The following is a 16,333-nucleotide window of genomic DNA, read 5'->3' as shown; positions in this document are numbered from 1 at the left end:
ACAGCTATCACCAGACTAAAATCAGGGAAGGCAGTAGGGCTGGATGCTTACAATTCCCAATGGTATTGCAGCATGAGTACAGAATTGGTCTCATTATTACTGAAGGCATTTAATAACATCTTACAGGAGGTAGACCCCCCCCACCCCCAGACGGAGGCAACTATTTCATTTATTCCAAGAGTGGAAAGATCAACAATAATGTGGGAATTATTGACCGTTTAGTGTTCTCAACTTAGATTACAAATTGCTCGCCTCTATTTTGCCCACAGACTGGAAAAGTTGTTGCCTAGCCTCATTAACTTGGACCAGACTGGTTTTATTCATCATAAACAAAGAACCGATAGCAACAGAAGAATATTACACATCCTAAGACAAATACAAAAGGACAAAACTCAAGCAATTATAGGGAGTCTGGATACTGAGAAAGCTTTAGACTCAGTCAGATGGGCATTTCTATACAAGGTGTTGGGGAAGTTTGGATTTCAAGATAAATTTATTAGAATAATTCAGGTGCTATATGATAGACCTTCAACCGATATCGAGGTCAGTGGTGACCTATCAGAGGCTCTTCTTCTGAATCCTGGCTGTAGAAAGGGCTGTGCAATTTTATTTATGGAGACATTGGGTCAATTAATAAGACAAAATCAAAATATTTAGGGTAGGACTGTTAGGAAGTGAACATAAGGTAGCAATGTTTGCAGACGACATGTTGGACCACATAGGGGAGCTGGAGAGGTCATTCGGGGAATTTATATCAAAGTTAACATTTCAAAAACTCAGGTGATGACAATTATACAGATTTACGTAAAGATTTTAAGATCATTTGGGAAAATTAGAATATTGGGGCTCCTTCACACAAATTACAGGTGACACCCACGAACATCTAACACCGCTCGCTTGGCACTTAGAAAATGTGTGGCTATTTGTGCTGTTAGCACGAAAATAGTGAGCAGATGATGACTTTCGAGCTGGCTGTGAAACTTGTTTAAGTGTCCCCACGACTGCGGCATTGCAAAACAGCAATGTACATGTGACGTGCCAGAGTGTCCGCTCCCCCAGCAACACATACTCCGTGCATGTGAATCACACGTGTTGCGCTTCCTTGGAAAAGGTGGAGAATCTTTGGTTGACCAACATGCTCCACGTTTGGCAGAAGGTGATTAATTATATATTAAAGGTAAATGGGAAAGGAAACCAGGATCGAGATTTCTGAAGAGACTTGGGGCAAGATCTGGTCCTTCCAGAGGACAACATCCAACTTCATTGACTTCTGGAAGTTTTCAGGCCTCATTAAGCACAGTATGTAACACTCAAATACTTTTGAATTTTGATCTTCTGTATTTGGGTGATGTTCCTTTTTTGTAACAGAGGAGAGAGATAAAGTTTCTGTAAATACTTTTGGTGGCTAGCAAGAAAGCAATTACAAGAAGATGGTTAAGTCCAGTACAGCCTACTCTTGATGACTGGATTGGAATCACTCTGGAGATATTTAGAATGGAAAAATTGACCTATAAAATAAAGATCCAAAAGGACAAATTTTTATCAAATTTGTAATAACTGGATTACATGTATAGCCCCCACAAGAGTAGACTTTATCTGATCTCACTGGTGATATTGCTCTGTAACCTACCCATTTAATTTTTGATGGGTTATTGATGATCATCTCTATAACATCAGCAGCAGGGGAGCCCCCCCATCGGTTTATGTACATAGTTGTGTGTGTAAATTGTTCCATCTTTCACTGAGCTGTACCAGAGCTCCCGCAAAAGTTAATTGTGAGCTCATATGGCTTGGGTTTCTCCAGACAAATTGGTGGTGCAGGGGGGGTGGAGGACAGTAGTGTTTCTGCGGGTGCTGCCCTATCATGAGTTTGATGACTTCTTGGGTACTAGAGGGTAGTGGACATCATAAGGGACAGACAAAGTTTGATTTGTGATCTGTGAATGTGCATTCAGTGGTCTTATATGTACTGGAGGATGGTGTCACTTATTTTGTAGACACAAAATGCATAAAAATGGAAGTCCAATTGTTGTTTTGTTTTGTAATGATGCCTTGTTGACTTTTTCATGTCTATTCTAAATCATCATCATCAATTTTATTTATATAGTGCCAAATCACAACAGTTGCCCCAAGGCGCTTTATATTGTAAGGCAAGGCCATACAATAATTACGTAAAAACCCCAACGGTCAAAACGACCCCCTGTGAGCAAGCACTTGGCGACAGTGGGAAGGAAAAAACTCCCTTTAACAGGAAGAAACCTCCAGCAGAACCAGGCTCAGGGAGGGGCAGTCTTCTGCTGGGACTGGTTGGGGCTGAGGGAGAGAACCAAGAAAAAGACATGCTGTGGAGGGGAGCAGAGATCAATCACTAATGATTAAATGCAGAGTGGTGCATACAGAGCAAAAAGAGAAAGAAACAGTGCATCATGGGAACCCCCCAGCAGTCTAAGTCTATAGCAGCATAACTAAGGGATGGTTCAGGGTCACCTGATCCAGCCCTAACTATAAGCTTTAGCAAAAAGGAAAGTTTTAAGCCTAATCTTAAAAGTAGAGCAGGTGTCTGTCTCCCTGATCCGAATTGGGAGCTGGTTCCACAGGAGAGGAGCCTGAAAGCTGAAGGCTCTGCCTCCCATTCTACTCTTAAAAACCCTAGGAACTACAAGTAAGCCTGCAGTCTGAGAGCGAAGCGCTCTATTGGGGTGATATGGTACTATGAGGTCCCTAAGATAAGATGGGACCTGATTATTCAAAACCTTATAAGTAAGAAGAAGAATTTTAAATTCTATTCTAGAATTAACAGGAAGCCAATGAAGAGAGGCCAATAATATAAATAAAGATACAGTTATTATAATAATAAAAAAAGAAGACCTGCAAGTTCAGCTACAATTTGCCAGAAGGTACATCTGCGATGCAAGCCTAGATTTGATGTTTTGGTGAAATAAACATAGAAAGAAACATAGTTTCTTTCACCATACTATGTTTTGACTTTCAACCTTAACTATCTTTAGACTTTCATACAAGGTTATCCTTTATGCCAACAGGTGTCTCAGATCTGTTAAAATCAAAAGACCAATGAGAACTGTGCAATATCTGACATTACATAATTCCTGAATAGATCCTTATCATTTGATTGCTGGTTTGTATGTCATGTGATATGGATTATTCACACCAATTACCATTGTGTTCCATTTACTCTGCGATTGTGGTTCTATTTTGCGTGCAATTTTGGTGCTATACATTTTGTGCTATTGCGTGCCTCTGCACGCTCACAGCAACAGCACTTACTGTAGCTTAAAAACACACAGTGGCCCGACACAGTGCCCAGACTCGCTGGGCAATGGACGGGAAGGCTGGATGTGCCGAGGGGGCTCGAGAGTGAGTGGGGGGTCCTGAGAAAGCAGTGTTTGCCATAGGCAGACCCAGGCGGGCTTGGATGGCCCTGCCACAGCTCAGGGTTTCACTGGGGCACAGCAGGCTCCATCAGATGACAGCTTAGTGAGACGGGGCATCTCAATCTGGCTACCGAGATTTGGTGGACACCGTAGGACCAGGAAGGGCATAAGTCCCTTTTCTCTTGTTTATAAATTAATAAAATACCAGATGACAAGGATCTATTTTAGGCATTATATAAAATAAATAATGAATTTTTTTTTTTTTTTTCATTTGGACAATAGCATGGACATTTCTTGAGGTGAAAGTTGGAATGTTCCATTCAATGAAGCACAGCACAAATGAAAAAACATTCATTATTTGTATAATATTTCATAGGTGATACAATTCTATATAGGATGTTATTTGTAATGCATCACACATATACATAAGTTCCATTCAAATTCCTTGTTAAATAATCATTGCCATGGAGAAGTATGTCCTACATAGGCCCTGAGGCCCACTGGTACCAGTGCTGATAGGGTACAACTCAACAGGATGGGTCGCCAGACCAGTAGTGTGATCAGCATTATAAGCCCTGGTTTGCATAACGGGAGCCAAACACCTAATCCGACAGAGCTATGTGCTCAGGTATCAGTGCTCTAATTACCTCCACCAAAGAGGTTATGTTTTCGGTCGCGTCCGTTGGTTGGTTGGTTGGTTAGCAGGATTACTCAAAAATCCTCAACGGATTTCAATGAAATCTTTACTAGGGGTATATCTTGGCATAACTTTGAAATTATGACATTTTGGTAATGATCTGGAACACGATCCAGATCCAGTAATTTTTTTAAGGATTCTTTATCATTGCAAGATAGGGCCAATTTCAACATTTTTGCGTCTAACATCATGAAGACGGGTCACAAAGGCTGAACAAAAATTAAGTTACGTCACAACAATAATTTAGCATTTGTTTCTCCTCATTGAATAAACTTGTTATTAGGAAAAAAACAAACAAACGTGTAGTTCGTGCAGTTTCTCTTTATAAATACATTTGCTGAAGATATAAGGGTTTAACCCTCTGGGGCCGACGCCGTTGTATACGATGACTGAGACCAAGCTTTACTAAATTACAAATAACTTTTTAATGATATGAGATAGAAACGTTTTTTTTTTTTTTTTTGCTGAAACGTTAACTCCAGGGACTGTCGAGCCACCATCCAAAATCTTTGTACTCCTCATAGAAGCTGTTTGATGACGTGAGCAATGTGAGTGTCTAATCGGAATTGGTTCACCATCACATGGTTTTCCAAAATCCAATCGTAGGGCAGATTCTCCTCACATGACACACCAAAGATTGTTTTTAGGAGTGATGTGTTACTAGTTGGCCCGTTTGAATAGCCCCCTGGCTGCTCCAATGCGCCCTGCGCCATTACGCACAGCAAAAGTGAAAGTGAGCAGATAGAGAGCCGCTCATACAGTCTCACGTGCTCAAACAGTGTGTGAGTATCAGGATTGCTCAACTAGTTTTCCTGTGAATGTTACTGGATAAGCCTGTGGCAAGCTCTCTCGCTCCGGTGTAAAGCACTGTTTACCATATTATTGGAGCGAGGGGGGAGGGGCCGCTCCTCAAACTGAATGAGCCTCGAAGTGTGAATGTTGCTTTCAGAGCAGGAGAGAACAAACACACAGTCAACTTCATAGTAGAAGTTTGTGATGTGACCTTTGTGTAATAGCAGACAGAAATTGCTTTGAGATGAAGACAAACACAACGCATAGAACAATTTGTATATATTGTTCAAAATGTGCATTTGTGTTCATTGTTTGAATGTTTTTGTCATACAGTGTTTCACACAAGAGCCCAAATTACCTTTATAAAGTGTCAAAACAGTAGTTTATAATAGTTTGCTGTGTGTTTTGAATAAATGTGTGTGTAAAATTATTTTCTGCTTTACTTTTTCCTGTATTACACTTATAAAACACAATTATAGCATACATATTTTGAAAGTACAGGTTGTTCTGAAAAAAGAGACATAAAACTTGATTGTGGGATGCAGGGAGAGCTGTTAACAGCAATAATAAAACATTTATGCCAGGCGAGTGAATTGTCCAAAAAATGCCCTTGGACCCCAGAGGGTTAACCACTGAATCTGAAACATAACGATAGATGTGTGAAATGACGTGGAATAAGTATTTTTGCCAAAGGGTATTCCATGTGATGTCAGTGACCCTATGGCCTTGGCGGAGGTTTGCGCTCTCTGAGTGCTTCTAGTTTTACATTAGACCAATGAAATGTTAAATAGGTGTATACATGGATACAATTTGGAATACCAGTGACTCTATTGTTTGTCAGTGGATTCAAGGCATCACTTTGCAATCTTCAACATTGTTTAAATAAAATATCTTGCCAAAATCTGACATGTGGCTTTACCATCAACTGACCATATTTATGCAGAGTTGATTTATGAAAAACCTTTTCTTCGAATTGTTAATTGGCCAACCTAATAAAGCTGCTGGGACAACAGTTACAGAAACGTTACTTGTATTACTCCTCATATTTTACACCATGGGGTTCACCAGATTGAAGGAATTGTGATGTCTGAAACAGTCTGGACAGAGAGTAGGGACCTCCTGAGTTTTTAAACTAATAGAAGATTCTTTAAACACATACAGGATATTTTACATTGTCACACATAAATATGTAATCTTGGAATAACATTATTAAGATGAGTGCCTTCCCTTTGCCAATAACTGAAATTACAGCTAAAATCAAAGAAAGGTGTAGAATGACTCTTACCGGATTTTTCTTCTTCTTATCCTTTTTGGCACTTGGCTTCCTGTTGCTGACAAAGTAATGCAACGTGCCATACTCTATGAGTGCGGCAAAGACGAAGATAAAGCAGACAGAGACAAACAGGTCCATGGCTGTCACATAGGAAACCTTTGGTAGAGATTTCCTGGCAATGGTGCTCAGTGTTGTCATGGTCAGCACAGTAGTGATGCCTGGTGGTAAGATCAAAAAGAAAAAAACCTTACAAGTGCAATAAATTCACCAAACAAACATATAAATTCGTTGATATGATATATAGCCAATGACATTGCTGTCCCTTTGTGGCTGTTTAAGTCAAAGTCAAAGTCAAAGTCAAAGTGTCTTTATTTGTCTCCCTAAGGAGAAATTTGCCTTGGACAGAGTCTGCTACACAACAACACATCCAATACATAGCACCCATACATTAAAAACAACACAGTAAGTCAAAGGATAAAATATAAATACACAACATTATTAACATCCTTGTGCAAATTCCGCAATTCATACCCTTAAGCTATCTTCCCTGAACTATCTGCAGATTTATGAGCTTCACTGATAATGGAATAAATGAATATTTATATCGATTATATTTACAAAGAGGAACCCTGTACCTCCTTCCTGAGTTAAGTAAAGTATATTCAGAGTGCAGAACATGAGACTCATCTGTTAAAATATTGTCAGCACATCTGAGAACTGCCTGTTCAAACAACTCTTGGGGAGTTACAGGTACCACCATACCCATGATTTTGCCAGCTATCTTAATCAGATTTAATATTTGAGTTTTTGATTTAACCGTTAAATTACAAAACCAGCTAGTAATACCATACCGTAACACGGACTCAATCGTTGCTCTGTAGAAAATCAGCATAATATTCCTACATACACCAAACAGTCGGAGTCGACGGAGAAAGTGCAAATGCTGGTGGATTCGGGCACAAACACTTGACACTTGCATGTGCCAGCTTAAGTTATTATCAATATAAACCCCCAGATATTTATATGAATCCACTTGTTCAATGTTACGTCCATGTATGGTGACCACACTACGGTCTCCAACAGCCCGAGGGTCCACCAACATCTCCACTGTTTTATTAACATTAATCTGCAATTGATGGACATCACACCAGTTCACAAACCTGTCCACTCCAGATTTGTAACAACTCGAATTAGTACTAGTGTTCAGCAGACTATTATCGTGTCTTCTGAAAATTTAACAACATACTGGTTTGGCTGATAGCTGATACAGTCATTGGTATACAGTGTAAATAAAAAAGGTGAACTAACACAGCCCTGAGGGGCACCAGTGCTACTTAATGCAATATCAGAGCAGACAGAATTGACCTTCACCTGCTGTGACCTGTTTGTCAAAAAAGAATGATACCACTTAATTAAAAAAGGGTTCACATTCAACTGAATCATTTTTTGAAGAAGGATATGTGACCGGATACAGTTAAAAGCATAACTAAAATCAATAAAAACTAATTTGGCATATGCAGAGGAACTCTCAAGATGCTTTAAAACCAAGTTCATTATAGTTAAAATGGCATCACTCGTACTCCGCTTCCTTTTATACGCAAACTGATACTGATCCAAGTGTGGCTCCACCTCTACAGTAAGCTCCTGAATTAACAGTTTCTCCAATGCTTTCATTACATTAGAGGTTAGGGCCACTGGCCGAAAATCATTATTCACTTGGGGGCATGATTTCTTGGAAACTGGAATAATAACTGATCTCTTCCAAAGCTCAGGTACTGAACAGGTACTTATGTATACTGTATACTTTGCTGTTGCTTTATTCCAGTATTTTATTATGAGAAAAGGTAGAACAGTGAAATAATCACAGTAATATTAATTAGTATGTGCATGTCATGCATAAAGTGGAATATCACATGCTTATGCAGCTTTATTATTATTCTTCACACCTGACACTGTACCATCTATGTATATTTGTCTTGTAGCAGGACCTTTTTCGTGGAAGCTATGCATAGTATATTGTTATAACTCATCAGATAAGTGTTTTTAATAATTTTCTGTCATAATTTAATTGCACATGGCTTTATGATTAAAATTTAAAACTACAATTATACGTGGAAAATTACTTAATAAATGTTAGTAAGAATTTTAGACAGTCAAATTCAAACACAATAATGGAGGAAATACCAACAACCTTCAGGTGCTCCAACAATTTGAGCCTCATGCAAACACAGTTGACTGCATATGTGAAGGTATATGTAATACAGCTTCACATTACAATGTTGGTCTGTGAGAACACAAGGGAGCGATAGGTCTCAGATTTAATAACTCCAACAATAGCACAGCATAATGTTTAACTCCTATAACTGAGCCACCTTTTGTTTTAAAAATATCATATTCTGCTTAGTTTATTGCTTTCCAACTAACTTAGCGTCTGGAATGAAGGCTTAGCGTTTAATTTTACACTCAGCAGCCACTTTTTTAGGTATATATATTGCTAGTACTGGGTTGGACCCCCCTTTTTCCTTTAGAACAGCCTTAATTCTTATATGGCATAGATTCAAAAAGGTGTTGAAAACAGTCCTCAGAGAAGTTGGTCCATATTGACATGACAATTTTCTATTTATTTATTTATTTTTATTTTTTTAATACAGTGCCAAATCACAACAAAGGTGCCTCAAGGCACTTTACACAAGTAAGGTCTAACCCAGGGGTGCCCAAGTTCGGTCCTTGGGATCTACCTTCCTGACAGTCTTAGTTGTCTCCCTGCTCCAACACACCTGAATCCAGTGAAAGGCTCATTAAAAGCCCGCTAACAAGTTTTTCATTGGATTCAGGTGTGTTGAAACAGGGAGACAACTAAGAGTGTCAGGAAGATAGATCTCGAGAACCGAACTTGGGCATCCCTGGTCTAACCTGACCAACTCCTAGAGCAAGCACACAGGTTACAGTGGTAAGGAAAAACTTCCTCTGATGATATTGAGGAAGAAACCTCAAGCAGACCAGACTCAAGGGGGTGGCTCACTCTTTAGGCCAATATAACAATAATAACATGACAATGCCACCCATTCAACCAGCCTGCCCATACTCTTCTGACCTCTGACATCAAGAAGACAGTTTCACCCACATAACTGCTGCTCACTAGTTATCTTCTCTTTTTTGGACCATTCTCTGTAAACCCTAGAGATGGCTGTGTGTGTGCCAATAGTTTTGCAGTTTCTGAAACACTCAGACCAGCCCATTCAGACCTTACAACAATGCTATGTTCAAAGTCACTCAAGTCCCCTTTCTTCCCCATTCTGATGCTCAGTTTAAACTTCAGCAAGTCACCTTCAAGATGTCTAGATGCCTAAATGCATTGAGTTGCTGCCATGTGATTGGCTGATTAGTTATTTGTGTTAACAGGCAGTTGAACAGGTGTACCCAATACACAGGCCGGTGAGTGTAAGATCCTAGTCTGTATATTCATATTAGTGAGGGACTGCAATTACTTTACAGACGCATTGATCCAGATTGCATACTTGACTGCTATACCCAGTTTCCTCCATCTAGAGACCATCCCAATTTTTTTGTTTAACTCACATGGTTTCTGATTGCACCAATGAAGCACAGGATAACAACTGATCAACACATTGATGCTAAACACAAACAAGCAAACAACAAATATCACCTCCTCACATTAAACACACAATAAAATATGTGGCATTGTTAATGACTTTAAAGCGTATTGAGAGACAAAAGCCTGCTTCAGCATTAACACTGCAATATTGTGAGTGAATTCATATTTTTGTGGATGCAATGAAGGATTAAGCATTATGACATCTGCTTTATCCACTCCCTAACCACCCGGTACCTCCCACTTTATCTTTAAAAGAGGAAATTAAGATGTTTGACTGTTGGTACAATTTTAGTATGGAATTAATGTTATTTCAACTGCAAATCCTGACTGGAGCCACAGATGCACAAGGAAACAAAACAACCTATTTTTAGAGAGATTAATGGCAGAATGATGAGAGTATAAAATAATTCAGAATTTCTGCCTAGAGGCTTTTTTTCTCCTCTAACATTCAATTCTTCTTGCTAATGATCACATCGTGAGGACTTGAGGTCAGGATTTGGAGCCGTAAGGGCTAAAATAAAAGCTGACAAAGCAATATGTACACAGCTGCATCTCAGATGTTCCAAAGATGTGCACAGGAGGCCAAGGGCAACTTCAAAACATTTCCTTGACATCCTCCCATTTGCCCCTTTTATCATTCCTTGTCGATATTTTAAAAGTGAAAAGGCCACCTGCATTATTATTGTGCTGAGGCTGCAGCTCAGCAACTTCCCTGCTGTACTGCGTAATTAATGCCTCATTAAGACATGCATGGAAACATATGTGCCAGGATAGGCTCTTCTAATCAAGACTAGATTCTATAACAGCTGCCCTGTCTCTGAGGAGAACAGATGAGATGAGAAAGGATGGACAAGGAGAGTGGAGACAGGCAACAAAAAGCTGTGGCATATTACACTTACTTAGCAATTGTACCACACAAAATTATGGATGTTAAATAAATAGTGGAAATGCCAAGTCCACCCAGTTGGTAAATATGGGTAGCTGACAAAGCTGGGCTATCAGTAACTCCCTGGACTTGGCCATCAGAAATGTATCTGCATGTATCTGCGCTCTCAGACGCTGTGGGCGGTCTTTAAACTGGCTGGAGCACTCCTTAATCTGTGTAATCCCCATAAAATCATCCCTGAAAGCCATCTGAATTTTCCAAATGGTGTTCACCTGGAGGTCTCTCACAGTTTCTGGAAAAATTTGATGCAGCAAAGCTCCAAATCATTCAGACATTTATTCGCAATAAAAATCCGACGAGAGGGGTGGACCACTGCTCACACAAAGCCTGGTCACAGGTGAATGATGCAACCGACAAGCGTGAAAAAACTCACGCATGCGCACGAAGGTTCAAGCTTGGCTGATGCAATCACACGTGATTCAAATCCATATGGTTTTTGCAAAAAATAAAAAGGTCGGATACTTTTCTAAGAGACCTCGTATATATAAAATGCCTAAGTAGATCCTTGTCATTTGATTGGTGGTTTGTATGTCACATGATATGGATAATTCATCCCATTTGCCATTTTTTTCCCATTTTTGGTTCCATACTTTTTGTACCAATACTTCTGATCACCGTGAGCTCACACGAGCTCATTCTTCTAACACAAAATCAAATCTACTACATCATAAGCCATCTGACAATATTCGCTGGGATGCCTTTAGCTACAAGCACTGTAGGATGAAGAGCTAAACAAATTTTTGTCGCAATTTTTTGCTGGACTGAGGAAAGCAGACAGGAGTCTGTACGTGAATAAGTCAGTGCACGCCATCAGCTATGGTCAACATCATCAGGATTGTTTTTTAACTATCTGACAGTTTTTGCAAGTTGACAGAACAATTTTGGACTGGATTGGATTTCTATTTAATGTTTGTGTTGGACTGTTTGAGACCACACCAAAATGTAAGTCCCTTTTTTCTTTTTATAAATTAATAAAATATATGACAAGAATCAATTTGAGGCATTATATGGAACAAATAATGTTTTTTTTTTTTTCTTCATTCATGCAATAGAAAGAATATTTCATGAAATGTTCCATTCAACATGGCTGCACCTGTTTGAATGGAAAATGGATGATTTTCAAGTTGCGACAGAGCAGTGACGTTGCAACTCTGTCCGGTTAGGGAGATACGGTTTCGTTCAACAGCAAGAACTGTCAACAAACTTTCTCATGTGTGGTTGAAGTTGTGTGGCGGTAGGAATAGCATTTTGAATGCTTAAATAATGATGTCAGTCACACAAAGAAATCAAATAATAGTGAAAACATGTTAATTTGTTCACATGTTGATATTTTGGTTGCTGAACATTCCTAGCAAGAAATGTAAAGACCCGGTCACATGGCACTAATGAAGGACAACAATGCCAAAAAGAAACAAGAAATCTGAACTCAAGTTGACTTCCGGAGACATTGTTTAACCAGCGTCCAGCTTCAATCGGTCAGCCGCTCCGTGAGGCATCATAACATCCGATCGGTTAGGCGCTCCGTGAGGCGTCATAACATCCGATCGGTTAGGCGCTCCATGAGGCGTCATAACATCCGATTGGTCAGCCGCTCTGTGAGGTGTCATAAAATCCGATCAGTTAGCCACTCTGTTGTTTCTAATGTTGCCAAACACACGAGCGCAAGGTTCCCTAACCATTCCATCTTTCACCATATATATATATATATATATATATATATATATATATATATATATATATATATATTGTAACATGAAATGGCAATATGTGTGAAGTGACATTCCTCACGTATCACAATACGTATTATATAGGCACCCATGTATCAGGATACGTATTGTATTGTTGAGTCAAGTGTATCATCCCAGCACTGTAAAATACATATCAAGTTTGCTAAAAAAAAACTCATTTGTACAGTTGAATTATTGCATTTATAGATAAATTTACAACCAAAAAAAAGGTTCCAGCCACTATTTTTCTTCAAGATTGGCTTCAGATAATACACAAAATATTATATACTATATAATAACTAATGGGTATGTGCAGGAGGAAAATTTTGTTGTTTTAAAAATACCTCCAGTATTTGCCTTTCGGTTCCACAAAATCAAGTGTCTTTGATTCTAATCTGGCCCCTACTCAGTAGGAAAAATTGGAATTGTTCAGTCAGCTTTTTTGTATTAAATACATTGAAGGCAATGACAGAAAGACAGACAGAGAATGTCAGGAAAATGTCTTGTTAAAATCATGATATAGTTTTTAAAGTATGAATAAAACACCAAATTGCAATTACATAATTTACATAAAATCTTATTTATTTATGTATTTATTTAAATTTACCCAGTGATGTCCTGGCAGGCACTGCATCCTTATTGATCCAGAATGAGACCCAGGACAGGACAACAATCAGGGTGCATGGGATATAGGTCTGGATAGTGAAGTAGCCCATTCTCCTGCTCAAGTCGAAGAAAACAGTCAGCACCACGTAGTCTCCTATTTAGAGATAAAAGGGAAGAAAAAAACAAACAACAAAGGAGTCATATAGTGTCATATAAACCGTCAGAGATCTCATGGTTTGTAAGAAAATAGAATGACCAAAATACACAAACACAAATATACAGATATTACATTTGTCTTGCTTACAATGTATACAAAGGAAAAATTCCAATGCAGACCTCTAATGTGATCTTTGTGAACATGATATGCTGACATATTGAGTATAACTTGGCATAGCGGTTACAAGTTGCTGAAGATGTAAGTCACTGTTGTTGTATTGAGGTATGAAAAAAGGATATTACAAAGATGTACGTCATGCATAGACCAAGAGGCCCATTGCTTATGTGCAGATTCCATAACATCAAGCAAGTGAAAGTCTACAATTCACCCTGTATGTGAGGCCAGTCCGATAGGTATAACATTTTAGGGGTATAGCATTAAAAAAACAAAACATCTGAGCTGCTTTATCTGCTGCTACGACAATCCAAACCTGGATGAATGAATGAATGAATGAATGAATGAATGAATGATTCATTACAGATATGACAGAAAAAGGCCATTGAAACTGTATACAATGCATATATGTATCTCCTTCATTACAATAATAAGACACTCAAGATTAACATTTAGTTATTTTTAAAACTGAAGAATAACTATATAGTTTGTTAAACACATATTTTTTCAAAAAATCTACAAGGTTTTACTCTAACATGTGAAAGGATATTATTACAAAGAAGTCAGTCATGCATAGGCCCACAGGCCCATTGTTTATGTGTGGATTCCATAAGAAGCAGGTGAAAGTATACAATTGACCCTGTATGGGATGCCAGTCTGATGCTTGTTACTTTCCCAGCTGAAGCCAGTACCCATTTACAGCTGAGTGGAATGGGATAATATACTTAGAATAAATGTCTTGATAGACAGGTACCATGAGTGGGATTTAAATAAAGGTCTTTATATTGGCAGGCCAGCTCTTATCCACTCAAAAACCTGATATTTCAAAATGAAAGAAAAAAGCCATTTTAAAAGATATTTATGACACTACACAGTTTATGTTGTAAAGGTGTGGAATACTTTAGATATACGAGTAAGAGAAAGTGAAACAATAAATCAGTTTAATGAGGTGACCCCACAGTGCGCCGTTCCTTCCTGTTTCATCCCAAATAACAAACCGGGTATATTTTGAAGCATCATAGTAACTTGAGCCATCTAGTCAATCTTGAATAAACATAGTATACGTAGTAGTTAAGGACATCATCAGCAGCAGTTTTGAAATTGAGGTGAAAATTTTGAACGTTCAAAAATTTGATCCCGATTCACCAAATCATTCCTAGTACATGGTAACCTCTGGGTGTTTGTAGCTTGTATTTTATTCTGGGTATTTCAACTGAGTACAGTTTGAAACATGTTTGATCATGCTCCATCGGGTTAAAAATTTGTTGCAGAAGCATCATTCATTGTGTTGTTCCTTTATGAGCCGCCCGGTTGCCAGGTCTGCACTTTATATGCTAGCCTATTCAGAGGCAAGTCGGAGTAAGTCCTTTCATCCCGTTGTTGCACTATGTTTGGATCATGGATGATCATAGCAAAACAGCACCCTGTGGCATAGGGGTGTAAGAGTATACAGTATAACAAAGAATTATTTTAAAGATACAGCATTTTGGGAGAACAATGGAGTTTTGTTCCTCACAATATTTAGTTTATTTTGTAATTTTTATCTTGATGATAATGAAAATTTATGTTAGTTGACACTTATATTATTATTATTATATATTATTATTATTTTGAATAGAAATATGCAAATGCTTAGTAAAATGAATGACATATTCAATGAATTGGAAATGTTCATGTATCCACCCCCTGGCTGCAAAAGTGATGATTTAATGCTTTTATTTAAAATATTTGAATTTGCATTTGGGTCACTTCATGAAAAGGGGTCACCATTAAACAACATTATTGATCAGTAAAAACAGAACAGCCCTGTGTAAAGGGAAAACAAAAAAAAGATTGTCTCTATATATTGATTAAATAACTGTGATAACATAGGACATAATTATTTTGGAAATTTTCTTTTTCAAATTTGTGACATACAGCACCTAAGCATTATTTTGGTAAAAATAAACAAAAAATACTTAAACTAATTAATCAGAATTTACTTCTGATTTGATGGGCACATGGTAAAATTAATTTCTCCCCATAGACCAGTGTCTTCACTCGGAGAGCATGTCAAAAATGTGGTGCTGAATGTAACCCGTAGTGTCCCGCTCTGTTACATTTAAAACCCATGTTCCTAAACTGCTAATTTATTCAATAAATAAAACTCCAGTTATGTTGTTTGAAAACACCACTCTTGATACCCTGAAACCCAGGAGCAGATTGAATGAAGCCGAACAATAAAGCAACAGTCATCAATTATTTGATTTATGTTTGTTTTGCATCCCGGTTTGACCAGTTACGTTCCAGTCCGAATATCTGGTTGTTAAGTGTGATGTAACGCATCGTGATTTTCAACTTCCGGGTCCAAACAAAAAAGGTGCGCTGTCATTGAGAACTGCACTGAGATGCTCTGATCAGGCTGCACTTAAACCGTTGCACCCGGACAACAGCATTAACATTGCAACATAAAACTCTTTGTATACTGTGCCTAAAACTCTCCTGGATATATTAACTGGGTTTTTAGACATTGTTATTGCGTTTGTTTTATGTAAAAATGCCAGAAGCACAGGTTGTCTCTTCATTATTTTCAATGGGAGTTGCTGTGAGCTGTGATCGCTTCCTGTTCATGTCACTCGGGGGGGAAAGTGAAGTTTGCACTTTAACGTCCTGCTTATTGTCCTTTACAACACTGTTTGTCCTCTTTGTTCCAGAGTAATATATATAAGATGTCTGAAATTTGGTTTGCATTTATTAAATTCCATGCATGTTAAACGTAGCAGACATGGATTATTTGGAATATTTGTTTTAGCAAGTTTTCAGGGTCTCATGGATGCAGTCTCTTATTAACGTGATGAAAAGCATAAAAAATTACATTTTAGTAGTACAGTGGAACCTTGATTTACGAGTTTAATTTGTTCCGTGACCAAGCTCGTTCGCCAATCTGCTCATATTTCAAACGAATTTCCCTCAT

The 16,333-nt window shown here is 38.3% G+C and overlaps 1 protein-coding gene across 5 annotated transcripts in view; it reads right to left on the bottom strand.

The window, feature by feature from the left end:
• The window catches only part of gabrg2 (gamma-aminobutyric acid type A receptor subunit gamma2), a 223,839-nt gene that overhangs the window by 25,949 nt on the left and 181,557 nt on the right, over nt 1-16,333 (bottom strand). For all 5 annotated transcript variants that reach the window (XM_034178011.1, XM_034178012.1, XM_034178014.1 and 2 more), the window contains exons 7-8: nt 13,051-13,203; nt 6,167-6,372 (exon numbers count right to left, since the gene is read on the bottom strand). In XM_034178011.1, coding sequence (XP_034033902.1) covers nt 6,167-6,372; nt 13,051-13,203 — 359 coding nt within the window. The remainder of the gene's footprint in view (nt 1-6,166; nt 6,373-13,050; nt 13,204-16,333) is intronic.

This window comes from Thalassophryne amazonica, chromosome 9 (genome assembly GCF_902500255.1).
Source record: "Thalassophryne amazonica chromosome 9, fThaAma1.1, whole genome shotgun sequence".
NCBI lineage: Eukaryota > Metazoa > Chordata > Actinopteri > Batrachoidiformes > Batrachoididae > Thalassophryne > Thalassophryne amazonica.
This window is presented reverse-complemented; position numbering and strand designations above follow the sequence as displayed.